General features: G+C 39.1%; 1 protein-coding gene and 1 long non-coding RNA gene across 2 annotated transcripts; one reads left to right on the top strand and one right to left on the bottom strand.

Annotated features, from left to right (window-relative positions):
• Window positions 1-3,664: 3,664 nt before the first annotated feature.
• rhcgb (Rh family, C glycoprotein b) lies at window positions 3,665-16,797 on the bottom strand. The gene is made up of 11 exons (XM_044357752.1): window positions 16,060-16,797; window positions 13,610-13,802; window positions 12,866-13,016; window positions 12,014-12,161; window positions 11,707-11,873; window positions 11,263-11,400; window positions 10,484-10,620; window positions 10,167-10,291; window positions 8,636-8,709; window positions 5,730-5,797; window positions 3,665-5,031 (listed from the first exon to the last, which is right to left on the bottom strand). Exons 1-11 carry the CDS (start codon window positions 16,280-16,282, stop codon window positions 4,998-5,000), a joined length of 1,458 nt encoding a protein of 485 aa, XP_044213687.1. The 5' UTR covers window positions 16,283-16,797; the 3' UTR covers window positions 3,665-4,997.
• On the top strand, window positions 7,413-13,722 carry LOC122986464. The gene is made up of 4 exons (XR_006404305.1): window positions 7,413-7,617; window positions 8,646-8,691; window positions 10,515-10,602; window positions 13,641-13,722. It is a non-coding gene; the product is annotated as an uncharacterized LOC122986464 (long non-coding RNA).
• Window positions 16,798-16,950: the final 153 nt, after the last annotated feature.

Genomic DNA, 16,950 nt, shown 5'->3' with positions numbered 1-16,950 from the left:
TGGTTCCCAGACTGGAGGAGGGAAGATACAAAGAATCTGAATACCACTAATCCTTTAGATGCAGATAAATACAAACCCACTGCCTTAAAGTCCCCTTTTTAATTTACAATCCATTCTGTCAGTCTCACATTTACAAAAGCTTTTATCTTTAGCTCTGATGGTGAAGCGTCATGATCTTTTTCCTTAAAACTAGGATGACTTTCATTTTATGGCAATCATTATATTACTTATTTATCTCTCTTCATCTGTTCATTCAATAATGTTTACTGTCTTTCCACTGTTTTCACTTTTTAATCATAACCATAACTCTACATTTTTTGTTTATTATTGTTTTTATTATTATTATCCAATTTTTTTACATTGATCTCTGTAGTGTTCTTACCTGTATATAACATACCTGTGTGTATATATATATATATATATATATATATATAAATTCACTCTATAGTTATTCTCAGTTTTTATTCTCAACGCTCATCTACACAATTCTAAAGAAGCTAGAAGCTACAGGACAGCACTGAGCATGTATGACATATTACCAGGCTCTTTAATTGTATCTTAGTCTTAGTCTTTTTAGTTTTAATTCAGATTTTGTTGGTGCTTCTTATGGTTATTATTTTACTATTGCTGTTCCTTTAAAATTTTAAAATATCTGTGCAGCATATAGTCTGTAATCCACTAAACTAAATTAAAGAAACTAAACTTCTGAAACGGTTTTATTCTGATATTTGCGTCATGGCCAAAAGAGTGAATAACATCCAATATTTCACAAGAAAATGAAGAGTTTTTTTTAAAAAATGAATATAAATTTGTGTAGCAGGACGTTACTGTAATCACATTATGACCCCTCAGGTTTTTCTTGTGACCCCGTGAGGGGACCCGACCCCACAGGATGAGAACCACTGGACTAAAACTACCAAAGAATATTTAAAGTAGTTATAAGTAGGTCCACCTTGACCAGCTACAACAGTTATAATGCTGCTTATGCATGGAAGCATCAGTATTAACAATCTAATAATTATCATGTTGTATATTAACAGTAATATGGGTCATTTCTCTGCAGGAGTACTTTTACTTTTGATACTTTGAGTACACTTTAATGATCAAACTTCTGTACTTTTACTTAAGTGGGATTTTCAATGCAGGACTTTTACTTATAACAGAGGTTTGTTTTTTTTACACTGTTGAACTGGTACTTTTTGGTAAAGGTTTGGAGTACTTCTTCCTCCACTATCAGCCAGGCTCACGGGTAAAGACCACAGTAGATTATTTCAGGGTGGTTGGACATCTAATTGAAGCAGAAGCAGCTCCCTCTACAGGTAATAAACGGTGCCTCCTTCATATTTCCAGAAACCTACTATATGCCCATACCCTCTGTTCACCCTGCCAACCAACATAACCTGCCATAGTACACACACTTCTCCACACACACACACACGGTCACAGATATAAGGCCCCCCAGACCTCCCGGGTGATCCGCAGTGGAGCGTGTAGCCACCTGTCAATCACCACATCTCGCCCGCCTTAAGAGAGACATTTCGTCTGGGACAACGGCAGCCCGTCCCTCCCCATACATTCTGCCTCCCCTAGCAACCATCGCTGGATGACTGAGAGGCTTTGTCCCCTCACAACGGGAGTCCACCATTGAACCCCAGAAGCCCGTAGCAACCAGAATTAGAGGGTGCCAGAAAGGGGTCTTTTCTGTGAAACGGGGGTGAAAGCTCTGTTCTTGTCCGTACGTCTGGGATTCATATCATGGGCCTGAATGGCATCCCCTCCTCCTTTTAAATGCTGGCGTAACGGAGCGTATGAAGGGGCTAGCGGAGAGCGGATAGGATCATGGTTAATCTGCTGTTCCTCTCCGCTGTGGTCCGATAGGGACACTTAAGCAGCCTCTGTGGACAGTTAGTGGCGTGGGGAGGCCTGAGGATACCTGGGGCGGGCAGAGCTGGGAGGTTCATCAGCAGGTTGCAAACAGAAGGGCGGAAAAAAGGTGGAGGGAGGGGAGGGGGGCAGGGTAGATGGTGGGAAATATGTGTAACAGTCCATATCTAGAAAAAGGTTTTGGAAGTCAGATGCACCTGCTGAGAAATAACCTTTAGGAGACACTGAAGCTGCACAAAACGTGAGCAGATTAGAGAGAAAAGAGTAAGGGCTTGAATAGTTTATGAACACTTTTATGGACTTGTGGATGCTTTAAATAGGGGCTTTTACTGCTCTCTTTATATGGGAGTGAACACGGATCCCTGAATACGTCTCTAGCTGCTGTAAATCCTCATAACTGTAAAGTGGATTCAGTGAACTTCTACTACAGACGCTTATCTGTATCTGTACAATGCAAGATGAAAACGATCAGATGAACAGGCACATCATCATCAGCAGACACATGACGTTGTTTTCTCTGAATGGTGGTGAAAAATAAAAGAACAAAAAAGCCAAATAGCCACAACCAGGTGCTCCAACACGACCTCCCACGTTGTATTTAGGCCTTCTGGTACATTTTACAATGCCATGTGTAGAAGATTACAAACTAATCTCAACCCACAAACAACATCGCTGGCATGCAGAGAAATCATGCTTTTCCTGGCATGTTCTTTATCATTAATGAGCGTCTCCGTGGCCCCCCTGTATGGGAGTATGTTTTGTGCAGCCTCCATTCTGAGCCCTCGTCCTGCACCCTCTTTCCCACCCTCGCCTTCCCTCCAACCTGTCAATCAAAGATCATGATTGAGCCCGAATGGCAGGCAGTCAGTCATCAGCAATGAAAGTGAGGCCTCGCTCTCGCTCCGTGCCTCCCCCTTTTCATGCCCCCTTGCCTCCTCAAGTTTTCCATCTCACCTTCTCTGTGGCCTCTCGGTTCCCCCTCTTCCCCCCCTGCTATCCTTGTAGAGTTTGTGTTTTCCCCTGTGGAAGTCACATCTGTGGTCAGCTTCAGTCCGAAGGATTAATCTGCTAAATTTCTTCAGACATGGGTGTCATAATGCCACAAGGTCTAGCTTGCTCAACCTGAGAGGAGAAGACCTGGTATCATGTAAAAATACTTCTGATTTAGTTTTAACAGGCTTCTGCATTTGCCCTTTAAGTGGCTGATGAATAAACATGAGAAGAGTTGGTTCGGGAACTGGGGGTAGGATGAGAAGGGGCCCGGTGTGTGTGTATGTATTGGGGTGGGGGTGGTGGAGGGGTATTGAGGGCATTGGGGGAGCCTTTCTTCCCAGCAGGGCTGCATCTCGTTTAATTGGAGCACTTGTGGCACCATTACCTCCTTTACTCAAACACGTTACTGATGACAAAAGAAAACAGCACTAAGCCTGCCTTTGTTAGCAAGAGGACTGGACGTGGAGATGGATTCCTCGCTGCTACTCATGTGTGGGAATCATCCGTGCTCCCACCGTGAGCTGCTGCCTTCGACTAATGAAACGCAGCGGTCAGGTGGACAGTAGACAGAACACATGGGAATTATCATCAGAAAATGATGGACAGAAGACCTATTTATCAGGCACAGAAATAAACTGCACTGCGCAATGAGATTGGGTGTATTTATAGACAAACGGGGTATCATGTTCCGTCTACTGGAAGGTTGTTTGACTCAGAGTAAAAACTACAAAACAGCAGTGTATGAATGCGCAGGAATCCTCTTTATTAGTCAAGTGATTGACTCCAGCATATGTGTGCAGCTCTGTCAGTGACCTTGCTCTCTTCCTACCCTTTGACCTGAGGTCATGACAATGAGACTGGTTTGATTTTGGTCACCACAGTGTCCCTGGAGAGCAATAAGGGTGTGACCTTTACCCAGAGTCTGACCCCTCCGGAGAGAGGATGCTGAAGGACTCTTAACTGAAGGAAGTGTGATGCCGCTAGGCTATTTTTAAGATAAATCTAGTATTCTTGACACATTATTCTCTGAAAAATATTTTGTTTGAGAAAATACTAGATTTGTCACATCCAAATAAATTCAACACAGCATATACCATGCAATTACAGTACCATATATTTTTTTAAATTAATTTTCACAATTTTCTGTAGCATTAATACACTTTTCCCTCTTCAGAACAGTGACATACATATTCTACTGTGTACAGTGTCAGAATGTACAAATATATGTTTATTTTGACAAGATTATTCATTGTCAGATCGATAACATGAATAAAAACATCCTTTACAGGAGTATAACTTAGTTCAAAACAAATATCACAGCTCTTACTTTCAAAATTTACAATCAGTAACATGACTCTCATTACATCTCAGTGTAAAAGTTCTCCATGAAGACACACAAAATTATGTAAGTTCTGTTTTTAATGTATCTAATGGCAAAATAAAGAAAAGATGCAACTATGCATAATAATATAACAAAGAAAGCTGACAGCTTCAACTCACCTAAAAGTCTATTTACTTCAGATTTCACCTGAGGTCTGTTGTGTCACACAAACATAAACACAATTTAAATCAGGAAAAACAAAGACATGAAAGCTCCAGCTGAAAATCCTTAAAGTGCTTTTCATCTCAAATGAAAACAAGCGGTTCTGAATTAAATATGTATACAGCAGTCTCAGTATTTCTATCGCTCATGTTATGACATTCACTCTTACTTTGAGTCCAGCACTGAGCAACAAAATCTTGTTTTCTGTGCGAAAAACTCTGTTTGGGTGAGACAATGTCACCAAATAAATTCACCTGTTTGTCAATGCAAGAATAAGGCATGATAATGTCACTTTATATGTCATTTAAAAAATATATTTAATTTAACTATTTGATTGAATTTGAGCTGATTTCAAATATTAAATCTTGGAAAACAGAAATGATCTAATTCCAGTTTAATTTAAGTTCTAGGCTAAATAACCTTTTAACAGATATTTACTCACTGCATGGATAATTACTGGTTTTCATTGGTGTGGAATAATTGTATTAAATGAACATTTCTGTCCAGCAGGAGGATAAAAGGAACCAACAGGATGTTCAGGATGAAGACAGAGATCCTGCAGGATTGAGGCCTAGTGTCAGTTCTGCTCTATGTTGAAATTCGACTCCACCCTGTAAAAAAGTGTTTGAAAATGACACTTCATGAATATTTTAGAACAAACATATTTAAAATATTTTTTAAAAAGTGTTCCTAAATACACAGAGTCATGTCAAAGTTCTGATAAATTATGGGCAGCATTAAAAAAACCTTTTCATTCACTGAGATTTGGCTTGTGGATATCTGTGCTTTCATTCACTAAAATATAAAATCCCATGGACTCCACCATTCAGGTTTTTTTGATAGTATCATTTTCATCTCCACAGTAAACATGACTTGAACAACTCCAAGGTCACCTTGAAGAGCAGCACATGCGGAGCAGTTCTGGGGAAAACCCATATCAACAAACAGCACAGGTGAGCTCCACTTGGAAGCACAGAGCACCGGGTCTGCGTCAGCGTTTCATAATCTAGCCCACACTGAGCGACAGGGTTAGCGCCTCTGTGGCAGTGGTGCCATGCTGTCTACAGCCACATCTTCACTGAGTATTCATACCATATTCAACACTGTGAATAGATATTCCCAACAAAGGGTAGGAATTACAGTGAGCCATATGGAGCCACCGCAACTTGGGACTTGCTGCCACCAAGAGGATATTGAATGCAACACATCTCACAACAACAAAGACACTACCTGCATTGCTTGTCGGTATGAGAAAAGCATATCTCCATGACCAGAGCGCTGTCGCCAGATAAACTAGACAGACACTTACACATCTTTGTTCTGCATGTGGTTGTTGTACTGCAGGATTGGTGGGATTTGTTCCTCATCCTCAGGTACCTGTGGACAATCAGAGTTTAAACATAATGATTCAGGGGGAGAGCTACGGAAGCCGAGAATGGCTGTGCTTGCAATAATTTTCTTTAATGCTGTTATCTCAAAATCACAAATTAATTATTTCGTTATCTCAAGAAAAAAATTAGCTTTGTTATCTCAAGATAATGAGATAATCTACCTGTTATCACGAGAAATCAAAAGGTTGTTTCCTCTTATGACTTATAATGTCTATCAGAGATCAGTAGTGCTATGTCAGCATGCATAGATGCCGTCTTGACAATTGTAGCAACTCATTTAAGCTGTAAATGTCAGATCAAGGAGTACTCATTATTATTAACTGCACCTTTATTAATGACATCTGCATCATGACCAAATGGCAGGTTGATTAACTGCTGGTCTTAATATGATGGGATGTTTCATGTAGAAGAAGTACAAAACTATACCTTTCAAGCATTTTCATTTTATTAGACTCAGTGAGAAAAAGGAAAGTGGGGTGGAGAGAGGGAATAACATATGCCAAATTTGAACCCACGTCCTTAAGAGCCACCTGAAGGCTTCTTTTGCTTGATCTAAATAGTTGAGCTATCCATGTGAGGGAGACATGGACAGAAGACAGAAATGAACAAATGAGAATATGCTCCACTTGTAATAAATCTTGTAATAATTCTCGTTATCTCGAGAAATTGGTCTTTTGTTTTCTCAAGATCACAAGTTAAATTAACTAAATAATGGCATAAAAAAAAAATTGCAATAATTCTCGGCTTCCGTAGGAGAACAATTACCACACAATCAACCAGAAACAAAATATGTACTGCTATGCACACTTGCTTGTATCTGAAAAAGGGGAAATATAAACTGTTTCTTTGTAAATAGAAGGGGCAGAGTGATGGTAGGCCGTTAAGTAACACACGCAATGGATGGAAAAACAGCCTCAGGGCAAGAAACACAACACAGCAAAATGTTGTTGACCTAGGATAGCATGAAGCTAAAAGTATGCTGAGCCTATAAATCGAAATCTGTTTTCAAATGTATATTCACATGGAATCAAAGGTGTGTTAGAAACTGCTAAAATGTCATTTAGTTTGAGTGGATACATTGTTATTATGCCTGGAGGGGATCGTGTGTGTCCGTGTGTGTATCTGTCCACAGCTAATCTCACATACTACTGGACCCATCAGTCTAATAATTTTAGTACACATTTATGACTGTATGCTCAAGGACCTCTCATGGTTTGGGTCATTCACAAGTTTTGAAAAACCTGTTCCTTGTGAGCAAACGGGTAGCTCCAGGTCCAAAAAGTGAAGCCAGTGCGGAAATGACTTAAACCTGCATTCTCTATAATGGCCACCAGGAGGCGACACCACTGTCTCCAAAACGAAGTCTGATTGTATGGAAGTCTAGAAAATGAGAAAATCGAGAAAATGACCCTACTTCTCACTTGATTTATTACCTCAGTAAGTATTTTCCTAATGAGTTTAAGGTCTCGATCTCTAGTTTCAAGTCTTCTTCAAGACAGTATGATGTTCATTTTGTAAATTATGGTCCCATTTAGAGTAAAATAAATGATAAGCAGGGTATGCTTTAGGGCTATGTTGTGAATGACCGTGATAAACAAGTCACTATCACGGCGACAACGTTGGTTAGGTAATGTAAACATGGTGTAACGCCAGATTCACAGAGTATAGGCTTAGTCGTAGCCATCACAATTTCAGTGTGTTTTCAGTTCATGAAAGTTAATTGCAACATTTTTGTCACCTAAAAAGTCTTCTTCAACATTTGGTTGTACTAAAAGACTCTCTAAGGAGTCATGTCTAGCTTTTCCGGTAAGTACATTTTGTTTTAATGGTTTTAAGCCTGTTTTATGCTAGCGAAAATTAGCATTAGCATTAGCATTATCACAGTTAACCATAGACTGTAAATGCACTGTGCTAACCAAGCTAGCAGCTAGTGTGAGGATTAGCTCCACCTCCTTGTCCAAAAATGGTCACTTCTGGCTTCAAAAGTCCAAGATGGTGATGGTCAAAATGCCAAACTCAAGGCTTCAAAGCGAGTCCACAAACCAATGGGTGACATCACAGTGGCTATGTCCATTATTTTTTTTACAGTCTATGACTATGAGCCTATTGTAAAGCTTAGACTTTAGTCTTTTCAGCAGTTCTCACCATTTTACAATATGTGTTATGACAAAGGCTTTTCTGGCAACCAGCTTGGCTAAAAATTAGGCTTACCTAGTCCATTGTACGCAGCATTTTTGGCCTCTGTCATGGCTCAAACACTGACATCCATAGAAAAGTTACCCAATATGTTATGATCCATTAAAGTTAGGCACGATACAAGGTGAATAAATCCCCATTTTTGTTAGCTTCGCCACCATCATGACTGTATACACCTAGTGGTGATGTGCACTAATACTGAGTGCACTCTTCTAGTTTCATGTTACACTTTTGAGTATCTCCTGCAGTGCCTCACAGCTGGACGTGGGCCTGATTGGCTCCTTGCATTAAAGAATTACTAGAATTCCTCCGGTCAGATCAGATTGGATCAGAGGTATTAAAAAGCCTCCAATCAGCAGTCGATCAATCAGGATCTGTTCTGCCTAATAGTACGTGTTTACCAACTCCTTCAGGAAATACCTTTATAATGAAACTGCATTTGTTTAACATCATGAGAAATGGTACACTAAAAGCAAGCAAAACAATTAAAGCTGAAAAATATGGAATATTTAACATATCTGGTGTTCATTCTGTGCAACTTCAAAAGTTCTGCAGGAAGAAACACTAAATGAATGGTGACTTGATATTGATATTCCTGTTACAAATGAACAAGAAATTTGTCTCTCACCTCCCAGTAGACCTCATCATCAAAGCAGTTTTCATCAGCAGGATCCCCCCAAATAGGTAATCTTAAGATACAACCTGCAAAGAACACAAACAGATCGTTATCCCAGTACATACTAACACACCCATCTTATTCAAACACAGCAACATCACAGCTATTTGCACACATGTATTACGTAACACACTTTGGCGGCACATGGGAAAGAGAAATCCGTTTTGTCAAGTCTGCACTCTACAAAGTCATCGGCACACAAACAGTCACAGAGGAGGTGCTCAGGACTGTGCTTATCAAAATGGAAGGCATTCTTAATGCGAAACCATTGGGGTATGTGTTCTCCAACCTAGTTCACCCTGATCTAGTAACCCCAAACCACCTGCTGATGGGGCAGTGGGACAGGGCACTTCCTCAGGTGATTTGCCCCAAATCGGAGCAGCTAAGCAAGCACCACTGGAGATACAGCCAGATCCTTGCTGACCATTTCCGGTCACAGTCTGTGAGGGACTACCTACCAAATTTACAACCCTGTCAAAAGTGGCATTGTGCCACGGTACCTCTTATGGTTGGCCTAATGGTGATGATGATTGATCCACAGAGATGCTATCTCACTGTCTTAAATGCTGCCTTTCACATTTAAATTTTTTCGGTGTTTTTGTGTGATTGTGTGATAATGGCCGCCTTTGTAAATGTATAAGCCTTTGATATTAGGTTAAATTGAGTAATGTACTTAAACCTGCAGTGCGGAACTTTACATGTAAATGAACATCCGTTACATTCAAGCCATTGCCAAACAAGTTCACACAATGCTGATTAAGCCTATCGCAGCCAGATAAATCTCTCTGTATTTCACAGTATACCAGAGTTTTTAATCTGGTGTCAGGTTTAACATTCCCATGCTGGCCAGATGAATACATGAATGCAGACTTCCGCTGGCCAAGCTGGCTAAGTTCCGGTTAGCTCTCTGCTAACTTGAAGAGGGATAAAATAATTGAACTAACTTTCCAGATGTTACTAGTCCGAATGGTCAATCAAATTCTGATAGTGAAATGAGTCATTTTGTAGGGGTTGTGTGACACTCAAAACAATTTATCCACCATTTTACAGCCGCAACAGTAGCAATGGTGTAAACTATGGCGGCGCCTATAACGTAAGAATGTGTCAGCAGTGTTTTTGTAATTACTCTCACAACCAGAAGGGTTGACAAAAGTCCTGCACTCCAGCCTTAACTTGTTCAATAATGAATATGTATAATTTTAACTTGAGTGAATCCAAGTGAGGCCTACTTGCTTATTGTAAATATATGCCCTAAACTCTGTGCTTTCAATTTCTGTGTACACAACAACAGGTTCACAAATCTAGTCTAATGAAGTTTCCTATGGGGGATAAGTGCCCTGTGCATTGCTGTGCCTTCAGCTTAAGTTAATAAAGTGCAGTGAACGAATACTGGGATCCTGTCAATAGCATTCTGACAATAGCACCGATGTCCATCCTAAGAATCAGCTATTACAGTCCAACAACTTTCCTACATTTCACTTACCAACAATGATGCCTCCACCTACACCAAAGCAGATAGCCACACAGATGCCCGCAGCCTGGTGACCACCCTGCCGTGTGGGTACCATGTCTTTGAAAGACCCCTCAAAGTCAAAGGTGTTAATCAGCCTTTAATACAAAAAAAGAGGTATGTTAAATATTGCTCTAACACATGAAAAGGCCACAAGAAAACAAATATTACTACTTCCTTTCTCTCTTCTTTAAATGCTTGATAATCTTATATTCATTTAATTCAAAATGTCAAAGCTACCCCATGATCTCTGGCCACTTCTGCCTCTTTAGTAAGCAAGGAAAACTCACCCTTCGGCACCATAAACTGTCTCTGTTGCAGCTGCGGCAGTAATGGCTCCCACAATGCCACCTATGACTCCTGGCAAGGCATGGAGGTTGTGGATTCCGCATGTGTCCTGGATCTTCAGGTACTTCTCCATGAACGGCTGAGACAGACATGTCAGTTTTATAAGCTGTTCTTCCTAAAAAAAATCTTTCAAGCTTAGCATAGTTTAGCTGGCTTGAGTATTGCATTACAAGATACAGATGATCAACGTACAGAACAAAGCAATAAAACACCTTCCCAGCTTAAGAAGGTAACATTTTAACTCTAATTCATAAGAGAAAAATAGTAGGCTATATATTACCAAATTTTAAAAAATGAAAAATTTTGGGTAAGCACATTTTAGACAACTAAGTTTTATATTTTCATTTATGTGTAGTATGCTTTTTTTGTAACTGACTGCCTTAAACACAAGAGCTGAATGCAAAAATTAATAAAGAAGCTTATTCATGAGTCAGACAAAGCCAGATTGAGCTGAATGCTTAAAATCGATGACATATTCCTACACTTTGTTATGCTACCCGTTTATGTTGTATTTATTGATACATGGTGCCCCCTTATTTTTTATTTTTGTCCTAGTTATGTATTGTTTTTTCTTACTTTGTTTGTAGCTAATTCTGTTTGCCCCCCAAAAAAGTCTTGGGTTTCATTATGTTTTTGTATATACAGAAAAAGTTTTAAAAAATGAAATTACTGAAAAAGAGAAGCTTATTCATAATAGATTACAATGAAACCAGAGAAATACCGTGATGTAGATATATCCCAGTGTGGAGATGACACCACAGCAGAATCCTACGATCAGAGACCCGTAGGGCATCAGCATGAACTCTGCCGCAGTTCCCACTGCAACACCTCCAGCAAGAGTGGAGTTCTGGATGTGAACCTAAGAGACATGAACAGGAAAATGTATTGTGCTAATCACAGAAGCAATCGTGTGTATCAGTTTAGTACACATTTACAAAATGAGGTGTTAAATATATCAGGTTAAACAGATAATGCACAAGTTTGAGTTAGTTCAGGCGGGGCGCAAATCATGCATATTATGTTTAACAATTCAAAAAGGGGATTTATTTCAGCATAACCTGTACTGTTATCTATACAAATACACACACCTCATTTTTGAACCAAGTCAAATATATGTAACAGTTTAACTTTACTGACACGCAAAACAATCACTGCTGGTCGTTACCATGTCTAGTTTTCCATGTTTCTGGAAGAGGCTTGAGATGGCCACAGTGGTGAGTACCGTGGAGGCCAAAGCCAGGTAGGTGTTAATGGCCGCTCTGTGCTGCCCGTCTCCATGGTCTGTGATGGCTGAGTTGAAACTCGGCCAGAACATCCACAGGAAGAGAGTGCCTATGCAGAAAGCAGAGTGGAGATAGATGTGAAAGGTCCACCAAAATAATGAGAAATATTGGAATTGGTTGTAAAAGTCAAAAAAATCAAAACAATTAAAAGCTTTTAGTGTGACTGTATGCAGTTATGTAGTAAATCACCAATCATTGCAAAGACATCCGAGTGGTAGACGGAGCCCTGCAGGCGACTGCTCTGGTCCAGGTTTGGTCGATAGAGCATCCACGAGATGGCAAGACCATAATAACCTCCAAATGTATGGATCACCATGGAGCCTCCAGCATCTCTGGCCTTCAGGAAGAAAAATGTCAGCATTAGTAGTGGAGGAAGCAGTCACACTAGTTATGGCTACTAGATTATTATGAGGTGTTTGCTAGGAGGTTGCTGGTAGTTGAATTATGATTATTCCTAGAGAGGGGTCATTATTTTCTGACTTGATCTTTAAAATCTAGGAATATGCCAGTTTTGATATGAATACTGAAAAACATGAAAATTCAGAAGAAAAAAAAATCCTATCTATATTTAGCACACACATGTCAATTCTCAAATGATAGTTTTTGTTTAAAGAGATTTTTTTTCACTGTTAATCAGTTGAATAAACTCACTTTCCAATATAGGAAGCATATTCTGAGTTGATTCCTCCAAGAGCAAGAAAACTAGTTAGTCAGTGTCATACTATGTGGTTATTACTAAGTTGTTACTTAGAAGTTTCAACATAGCATAAATTATAAAACCTAAAAAAGCAACACAATACACCTCTGACTTTCATATATGTCACAGGATTATACTCTAATTTCAAGAATTTCAGGGCCACAAAACCATAAATACACAAAACACTGTAAGATGAACCTCATTCACTTCACAGTGGGTGTGTTTGATAAACTGTAATAACATCTTCAGCTACATCATGAGATCCTCTCTCCCGTTTTAATGATGGAGCTGAATATATATTCAGAATGACATCAAAACAAAAACTACTGATGGCTCCAACTTACATGTATGAGATCCAGGATAATAAATTCCTCCACAGCGAACAATGTGATCCCAAACAGAGTCAGGACCATCAGCTGGACTGGGCTGACTTTACCCAGTACTGCCCCGTAAGCAATCAAGCAGCCCGCCACGCAGAAATCAGCATTGATCAGGCTGAGGAGGAGGAGAAGTTAAATGAGGAAATATGTGATTGTTTGTGATTTGTATTGGACAAATATATGACAAGATTTAATCTGGGTAAGTGTGCACCTATTCAAATAATCCAAATCATCCAAATATGGCTGCAATTATGTATTAGTTTGAGCACTGAACCAATGGTAAATTTAACCTCATATCCTACTCTCTCTTTCTAGTTCCCAGGTGCACACAGAAGTACACGTGTCATATCTGTTGACACACAGTGACTTGGTGGCACTTCAACAGTACCTTCGTTTCTCATTAGCCTGAGTTTCTGTTTACCTTCCAACCTCTGAATCCACAAACACTAAATCTAACGAGCCTGGAAATATGGGAAGTGGGAAGTGTCAGACTGGTTTCTCCACCTCCACGTTTTTTTCTATGGAAACCATACAGGTGGAAACGTATTCCCATCAGACATGTTTCCCAGTAATTAAACAAAAAATCAGAGGTGAATCATATCAACTACTTTAGCTTCTCATACATGTGACCTTATTTACAATGTCACTGAGCCATGAGTTTCTGTTTCAGTTGTACACTGTACTTTGAGAATACAACTGGGTGCTTACTTTTCAACTCCGATTTTGATCTTCCCATCAGTGTAGTCCAGGGAGTGGAACCAGCCCTGCATTAGCAGCGCCCATTGGAGGCCGAAGGCTGCGATGAGGAAGTTGAAACCCACACCCCCAAAGCTGTACCGCTTCAGAAAGGTCATCAGGAAGCCAAATCCAACGAAGATCATCACGTGGACATCCTGGAAACCTTGAGCAAAGATGACGAAGGGTGGTAGGTTTTGGGACAGTGAGTAAAAAAAAAAGGAAAAGATAATAAGGAGCAGCATCAAGAATGATTTATTCACTTCAAAGAAGGATTAAAGATGAACCCTTTCTGTCAAGAGTTTGCATGTAGTTCGTGTGGATTTCCTCCCACATTCTACAGACATGCAGGTCAGTCAGTAAATGTCTGTCTGTAGTAGTACTGTCCATCACAGGGCTACATACTTCCTGGTGTAGGGTCAGCTCAAAGTAGAGGCAATGAATTAACAGCATAAAATTTTAACATAACATTTTAATGGGCTCAGTCTTTACTAGATGCAGTAAAATAATGCAGTCATTACTTGTTTTGTTTCTACTCTTTTCTTAATCATCTTCTACATATTGTATTTGGGAATTTTCCACGATCTGATTAGGTTGCGTGTTTATAATGACATTATATGGCTTACAAGAGCAGATGTAAGAGCCAAACCAATATACAGTATCCAAGGGTCAACATTATTGTTCATCCTTGACTTATCAGAAATCTTTTTGCCTGTCAATATAAAAGAAAAAAAAAACAAAGTACATAATCAAGAAAATCATTATAATGTCATAATTATATGCAATGTCAGTTCAGTGTAACTTTAATATTGTTAATGAACAATCAGTGTTGTTAACACCAATAACCTTTGAAATTAAATAAAAGTACAGGAGTTATGAGTGAACTGATATACCAGTGGAGAAACTGTATATAGAAAGTTTCACAGACATGAGGGCAAAAGGGGAAATTACATGAACATGACTCAAGGACGTTACAGTGTGTATTTACTGTTACATGCCGATGAGATGTTTTGTTATGATGACACAGCGCAATGTCAAGGTGCTTACACAGGTACAATATTCTGTGGCTTACAGGAACTAAAAATATCTCAGAAAAATATACATTATACACCCATACAGACATAGAGGTGTGTATATAATAATGCTAATAATAATATAATAATAATAGATATGCTTCCATGACAACTAAGCAACTTCACCTACGGAAATGGCCCCAAAATGTGGCTGAAAGCTTCCAAAACAACAAGTAAGTGGACTTTGTGTTGAGAATTATTTAGTCAAGCTGCTGGTTACAAGGTCAAGAGTTCACACTGAAGCTAAAATATAATACTAATTGCTAAAACAATAACCATAATAAACACAAACACAAAAGACAGAGAAGCAACAAAGAAATGGATCTTGTGGGGAATTAAAATTTACAACTATATTTTGGAGCAGGTAGGTCATTTTTAGGGTAATTGATATCTGTTGTAGCCATCAAACAACACTATTCTGATACCAGCATCAACCAGCCAGTATCATATACACCATAACTCTGTAACCGGCTCACACATCTCAAGGCACAATAGGTTCTCACTGCAGCGTGAAACATTATAGTTCGTATAAAAGAATTTTACCACAAACAGCCCATTGTATAAAACACTGTATCAGACCCAGACTGGACAAATGTTTCACAGCCTCACAAACAACAAAGACATCAGACATTTCCTCCAATCAACACCGACAGTGGGCGTTAAAGTAATGTCTTGTGACTTTAGGATGAGGTCTTATTGGTCTTGTACAACAAACAGTTTGAGAACATACATTTATCATCTGACATCCAACACCATACCTTAGATGGCTTCATGATAGCCTGACATTGACACCGTGGGTTGGTTGGGAAGTGTACAGTACAGTACAACCACACCCATACAAACACTCATACACACACAATTACATATATATATATATATATATATATATTTAAACAAAATAACCTATTTTTTATTGATACAAAGAGTGTTGAATTGGTAGCTATAGTTAGACTGGAGGAAAAGCCGGAGGGGAATCAAACCTCTGGGGAAATATACACCTGTGGGTGTCTGATCCTTGTCAGCAATGTAGGAATAATCTGATAGGTCAACACAATCTGAGAGCAATCATCAACTCAGTAACTCAAGTAGAAACAGATTTTACTCTGATAAAAACAAACAATTTACTGCCATATTTACATAGAATAATGAGGAAAACATACATAGAGATGCATAAAGATACATATATATTTATAGGACATAAGAGATATACTGTAAAAGCTGTAAAGATATAAAAGTGGCTGGATTGACAAATAAGATATAAGAATGATGACTAAGGTACAGTAATTTGACATTTTGAAAAAAATACATCTATGTTTTTATTTAAAAAAGGATCAAGATGAATTCACTTACTTGGATATCTGAAGTAGAAGTCATTTTCAATGTCACTCGATATGTTTTTAGCTGCTCTGTGCTCTATCCAGTGTGGATCGGATTCCTCATTATAACGAATAAAAACCCCAAACAAGATGATCATGGCTGTTTGCCACACAATGCAAACTGCCGGAAGACTCAAACGAACATTAGTATTTTTTGGACGGTCACATAATTCCCTGAAGCTTTGAACACAGCCCATTATTTTTGCTTGGTTTTCTAATTTTTTTGTTCCTTTAAAAGAAATGTTTTTAGGTATAATAGTCGTCAAAGAGCCAAATTATTTAACTAAGCTGTCTGCTGCAAAAGTGAGAGACACTTTAAAGACCTTGAGCATCTTAAACACAACTGAAGATGAGTAAAGATGGGCCTCTGCTCTAATATCAGGACACTCCCACCGTCACTCCCTCTACTATAGCAGTAGGAACGTAGCAGACTCTTTTCAGGTGGTGACACGTGCTCAGTTAGCAAGAAGCTCCAATTATTTGATTCTTGATGTTTAAGATTTTTTGTAACATAAAAATGGCACTGTGACATCAAATTTTGCTACTACAAAGTTTTGTGGTTAAGGACAGAAGGAACATGCTTCATTTCCTAGACTAAACTAGAAAATAGAGGGATTATGTACATTTGAATATTCTTGAAAACTCTTCCCTCGACATAGACTGTCTTTGCATGTCAGAGAAAGACAAACAGTCATTTCTGTACAGTGTAGTAGTACTACTAGTCACGGGGCGGGGTGGGGCGGGAGGGATGTTCTCGTCTCCTCTGTACAAGGGGCTGCTCCTGTGAAGCATTAACTGTAAATAATGTGTATCCCTGTTGGGCCCCACAAGGCGAAGCATGACAGGTTTGACTCAGTCAACCATC

Source organism: Thunnus albacares, chromosome 7, assembly GCF_914725855.1.
Source record: "Thunnus albacares chromosome 7, fThuAlb1.1, whole genome shotgun sequence".
NCBI classification, from domain to species: domain Eukaryota; kingdom Metazoa; phylum Chordata; class Actinopteri; order Scombriformes; family Scombridae; genus Thunnus; species Thunnus albacares.
The sequence above is the reverse complement of the archived record's forward strand: the minus strand, read 5'-3'. Positions and strand labels throughout refer to the sequence as shown.